At 36.3% G+C, this 6,000-nt stretch overlaps 1 protein-coding gene across 1 annotated transcript; it reads right to left on the bottom strand.

The window, feature by feature from the left end:
- Positions 1–904: 904 nt before the first annotated feature.
- Positions 905–5,775, bottom strand: LOC110630469 (uncharacterized protein At4g38062). The gene is made up of 2 exons (XM_021777982.2): positions 5,575–5,775; positions 905–4,348 (listed from the first exon to the last, which is right to left on the bottom strand). Exon 2 carries the CDS (start codon positions 4,316–4,318, stop codon positions 1,115–1,117), a length of 3,204 nt encoding a protein of 1,067 aa, XP_021633674.1. The 5' UTR covers positions 4,319–4,348; positions 5,575–5,775; the 3' UTR covers positions 905–1,114.
- Positions 5,776–6,000: the final 225 nt, after the last annotated feature.

Consider the following 6,000-nt stretch of genomic DNA (forward strand, 5'->3'; position numbering starts at 1 on the left):
TGTGAAACACAAGTAGCACCTTTTATCCCCATAATGTCATCACTAGTCAATATTGACATCTCAAATGACCTAATAAGAAATAAGCTAAAATTAATATACACAGACAGCAAGAAATTCAAAATTTAAAATTAAATCTCAAAGTTAAATTAATTTTTATGTAATGCGCTTGAAATAAAATTATATCGCAATTAATCATTTTATAAAAAAAGAAAATGTGAGGTGGTTGACTATCCTCCACTCTAATTCTTAAGTGAATAAATTAAAAATAACAATAAATATAAAGAATTGTTTATAATTCATAAGTATTTATGTAACAATACGTATGTTTGGTCTCTGCAATCATTAACTTTATATTGCAAGAAGATAAAATTAATTATCATATCTCTTAGAAATCTAATTAGTACCGACTAATTGATAAGAGTTATCGTGATTTAAATATAATGATAATCTAATATATAATATACTTTAACGGTCCTATAGGTTGAGAGGCGACTCTTGACAATTATTATATTATATCACTATTTATTTAATATTGACATCTCAAAATTAATTATCAAATCAATAAAAATAAATATCAAACACGTTTTCATAAAAATAAATATCAACACTCTTTCATAAAAAAATATATCAACAAAAATAAATATTAACACTGTTTCATAAAGATGCATGTACTTTAAGGAATATAAAATATCACTAAGTTACAGGAAAGAATTATTTTCTTTGTAATAAAACTAAATAAATTAAATTAAATTTCTTTAAAAAAATAAATTTCATATTAAATTGATTGAATTAAAATTTTAAATTTAAGTTGAATTTTATTTCACCTGAGGTGTTTTTTTTAATAGAAAAAGTAGGAGATTGGAATATAAGAGCAAGAATCTGAATTTATCTTTCTGAGTGTCAACCGTAAAAACACAGACTAAGAGATGAATTGGGCCAAATTCTCACAGCAGAGAAACAGATTTCGTAGAGTTGCATCATATACAAAATCAGACAACAAATTCCATGCTTAAAAACTGCATGGTAATAATAGAGAAAAAAATACATATAAAATAAAATAAAATGAAAAATGGAATGTTTAAGCAAGCCTGGACAAACCACATCTCCCCAGCTCCTAGTTGAGCTCTCGAAATGGTGATCTATCTCCAAGGACAGCCAGAAATTTCTTTGTTGTGGGTGGTGAAGGATTGGCATTCTCAACGTCTTCCACAGATTTGAAAATTTCAGTGTCTCCCATCAAGGCCAGATTAGATCCATTATCACTAAGAGACTGCACCATCCTTTCCAAAGTTCCAACCATTTTCACTTCTTCCCTGGAGAACTCGCTGAACCTGTCCCAAAGTCTCTCTATGAAACCCACCAAATTCTCCCTTTCTGTTGACAACTTCATGACATGTTCAACCAAATTTCTTTTCTCGTTATTGAGCTCATTAACCATGGCTTCTGAAGTTCTCAGCTTGGTTTCCATTTGATTTGTTAATTTCTTCATTTCTACCTGCTTTGCTTCAAGTTGAGCTTCAATCTCCAGTGCTTGCTGCTGTGAAGAAGACAGGGATTTTTCCTGTGCTTCCAGTTTCTTTTGTATAGAACAGATGTCATCCTCCAGCTCCACAATCATCAACTTCTTCTCTTCGATTTCCAGCTGGGCGAGAATCTCAGCAGCAGCTATCTTCTCCCAAGCCTCATGGAGTAAACTAATTTCAGCTTGCTTCTCTGCGAGTTCTGAAGACAAAGAGCTTAATGAGCAATTAAGTTTTTGCTCTGACGATCCTACAAACTGTAGGAGTTCCTCTATTCTATGATCTTTCTCTTCTGCTCCTATATGTGAAACAACTGCATCTTCAAGTTCTCTTTTCAGTGATTCTTGCTCCAGCCAACCAATCCCCTTCTGGAGATTGTCTAAGATCATGTCCTTTTCTCTCATGGTTTGGAGAAAACTCTCTTTCTCCAACTCAAAGGACATGACTGCCTCCATTCTAGCAGAAGTAGCAGCTTTTGACTCTCTTGTTTTAAGCTCTTGTTTCAAGGCTTCTCCATCTTCTACTTGTGCAAGAAGTGAAGCTTCTAATTCTTTACGCAGTGCCTGATATTCTTCAAGGTCATCATTTAAGCGCTGAGCAATAGATTTCCATATCCACAATTCAAATTCAACAGCTTGTCCTTCACAAATTTTCAATGCCAGTTCAGAGTTTGCTTTGTCTAAGGCAGCACAAACTTCTTGAAGTTTCTCCTGAGAATCACTCTCCTTCTGTAAAGCTTGCTTCTGTAAGCGAAGTTGCCACTTGGATGATTCCTCAATCATTTGTTTATACCTCTCAAGTTCTTTCTGCATCAGATTCTGCTTCTCTTCATAGGACTCAACCCTCATCGATAAAGATGCTGCCTTCTCACGCTTTTCATGCAATTCAGAATTTGCAGCATCCAATGCATCACGAACTTCCCTAAGTTTTTCTTTGAAGTCAGTTTCCATGTCCAAAGCTTGCTCTTCTAAGCGAAGTTGCTGCCTGGATGATTCCTCAAGCATTTCATTGTACCGCTCAAGCTCTTTCTCCATCAATTGCCGCTTTTTCTCAATAATATCTAAGCATGCAGCCTTTTTTGACAAAGAAACTGCCTTCTCACGTTCTGTGGCCAATTCTGAATTTGCCGTGTCTAAGGCATCACAAAGTTCTCTAATTTTCTCTTGCAGCTCTCTCTCTGTCTGCAAAGCTTGCTCCTTACAGTGAAGATGAGACCTGGATGATTCTTGAAGTATTTCCTTGCACCTTTCAAGCTCTTTGTCTATCAGGAGTTTCTGCTCTTCAATGTGTTCCAAGGATTCAACTCTCTTCAATAAAGCAGCAGCCTTCTGACGTTCTTCATTGTTATCTGCCAGTGCTTTAGCCAGAGCAGTGTTCTTCATCTCCAGCTGCCTCATCAATAGAGACACATTTTCATCTCTTTCTTTGTCATGGAGATTCATTGCAACCTCAGCACTTTTATGGTTCAAATAAGCCTCAGCTAGTCCAGATTTCAAGACCAACAACATTATTGATGCCTCCTCATTCCGCAACTCCAGCTGCATCATTGCCGAGTGACAATTTTGCAACTCTAGCTCTAGCTTTTCTGCTGCTGTTTCTTTGCTCTCTAGTGCAGACCTATAACCATTCAGCTCTTTAGTCAATTTTTCCAGTTGAGAGCTCCATTCAGCTTCTTTAGCTCTAAGATTTGCAGAACAATCTTGGTGCATCTGTTCCACTCTTTTGAGCTTGTTTCGCAGTTTTGCCAAAGAAGAAGAATTTCCCACTTCCTGAATCTGAGCTTCCTGGAGTTCTTTAAGGGAAGTCAATAACTCTTGATTTTCTTGCTCTAATTTCTCAGCTCGGTACTCAATTTCTTTGTAAAATGTCTCTTTTGTGCCCAATGAATGTCTAAGAGCTGCAATTTCTTTGTCTCTCTGAGAAGTCAAGCACTCCAGTTGTGACTTTGCATCTTGGTACTCGGTGAAAACATTCTCAAAGCGTGATTTATATTCACAAATTTCAGTTTCCAGATACTTTCTCCTGCTTTCTTCATGAGCTAGCGCTTGGTTGCACATCTTTAACTGGTTTTGAAGATCTTTTGAGATCCTGGTTTGAGAATCTAAGCTTGTCTGCAGTGAACAAATCTCATCAACTAGTGCAGACTTCTCCAGTTCCCACTCTTTCTTGCATTCAGTAAACTGATTCCGGAGCTTTTCATGTGCTTCTTCAAGATGTTTGAATTGCTCTGTCTTCCACTTTAGTTTATCTTTGAGCTTCCCATACTCCTCCTCCAATTGGAGTAGCACATCATCCCTTTGTCTTAGTTCTTTGGATGCTTTGGCCTTTTTCTCTGCTTCCAAGCACTTCTTCTGTGAAGTTGATAGAAGCCCTTTAAGACCCTCGATCTCTGCCATAAATACATTAATTTTTTGTTCTTGATCTATGTTTTTCTCAGTTGCCTCATCTAGAGCCAACAGCAACCCACGTCTTTCCTCCTCCCATTTTTTGTGCTTTTCATCACAATCAACTCTAAGCTTATCATTTGAGGAGCTCAGATGTCTGATGATGGAATCCTTTTCATTCAACCTGCATTGAAGATCTTCACACATTTGTCTTGCCACGGAGATCTCCTCTGCCTTTTCACTGAGTTCTAGGGTCTGCTTCTCAATTTTAGAGTTTCCTTGTTGAATTTGAATAAGTTGCTCATGGTGAGCTTTCTTCAAATTCTCTGACAGTTCTGCTTTGCATTTTAAATCTACCCTGAGCTTCTCAATCTCAGCCTTAGCTTCATCTAGCTCTTCACAGACCCTCTCCATTTTCCTTTGGATTTTGTTTGAAAACGGTACCTGTTTACCAAGCAAAAAGTTCAGGTAACAATAACAAATATTATGGATACACCAGTGGTTCCTATAAACAAGTGACCGGTTAAGTTTCTCAATATTAATTTATCAAAATTCCTGATTCCTGTAATAATCACATAACCATCCCTTTTCATTTTTATATGGCTGCAAACTGGATTGGCCGGGAAGACCAAAAGTTTGTGGCTTTTCTTTCTTCTATAAATATGTTGAAATACTTTCAGAACACTTGCAATCTGGATGGAATTACCAAAATATTTGGGTTCTATTGAAAGTGTTTTTGGAATTGGATTAAATTTCAATTAATCTCGACTGAAGATAACATATAACAAGAAAATTTACACTTTTCCCAATGAAATTATGGCTGCAAACCAGATGGGGTGGAAAGGTTTTTGGCTTTTATTCTGAAAATATCTTTGGGAGTAGATCAAAAAGAAAAGAAAAATGAACAAGTCAATGTGCTCATGCAATTTCAAAGCCATGATATTAAACGCAATTTCAAACTACTGGAACAGACCAAGGATTTAAATATGTATTAAATCATTACCCTGGCTAAAATAGCTAGGATTATGATATGGAACTGGGAAGTATCCACTGAATCATGCACACACACACCATGACAACACATTTCTCTCTACTAAAAATAGCTATTCTTCCAATATTTAGGTGGACATAGTATAATCTCCTGTTCATTACAAGTTTCCTAATGCTGTTATTATGATCATTTAAAATCTTTTAATTGCCAAACAAATGCTAACACACATAACAATACAACTTGCTCAGAGAAAATTTAAGGAAGAAAAAAAGGACTTGACTAAATTCTTGAATACCCATATGGCCCGTAGTTAACCGACCACCGAGTGAGGCAGCAAAAGCCAAGAAAAGCTTAAAAGATCCCATTTTCTTACCCTTTTTTCTGTATTTCTCGGAAATTAAGCATGGACTAACTTGGAACGTACAATGTACAAAAAGGAAGCAACAAAACTCAAAATAATTCATGCAATTAGAGCAAGACTGAAAAATCAAATCCATAAAAAATACCAACTGATCTGTGTTATAATTTAGAAGAAAATGAAAAGAACTTGAGGAAATGGCTATTCAAAGAATAAACTCAAGGGTTTCTCTTTCACTTTCCGCGATCCTAGCAACCAAACAGCGAAAAAACAACAACAACAAAAAAGGGGGCGAAAAAAAAAAGGACTCGAGAAATGTACCTGGTGACCGATTCACAGATACGCCATATGGAGGATTGTGGTTCCTCCGTTCCCTTGTTGAAGAAGTGATATGGATATAGAGAGATGAATAAGAGGGAGAGTAAAAAGAACTGAGAAAGTGGCTTCTCACAGAGAGGGAAAGAGCCGTTGCTCAGAGAAAGGGGTTTGACGGATTTGAAATCGAATGGGAGAGAGAATGAGATGAGGATTTAGTTGTGCTAATTTTAAAATGGTTATAGCCGTTAGGTAGTGAAATTTGGGTCGTTTCAGTCCAATGGACCATGATTCGGCCTAATGGGCTGTTATGGTCCAAGCTGGGCTCTTTTATTTTGAAAGGGAGGCACAATGGGCCATGCTAATAAAAAAGCTAATGACAAAGTATATAATTTTATTTTTCTCTCTATGTTTTTTTTAAAATAGGAATTA

The sequence above is a fragment of the Manihot esculenta genome, chromosome 13 (genome assembly GCF_001659605.2).
Source record: "Manihot esculenta cultivar AM560-2 chromosome 13, M.esculenta_v8, whole genome shotgun sequence".
Taxonomy (NCBI): domain Eukaryota; kingdom Viridiplantae; phylum Streptophyta; class Magnoliopsida; order Malpighiales; family Euphorbiaceae; genus Manihot; species Manihot esculenta.

What these genes read in the sequence shown, in the direction of transcription:
- LOC110630469 (XM_021777982.2), bottom strand. Translation starts at nt 4,318, where the DNA reads ATGGAGAGGGTCTGTGAAGAGCTAGATGAAGCTAAGGCTGAGATTGAG.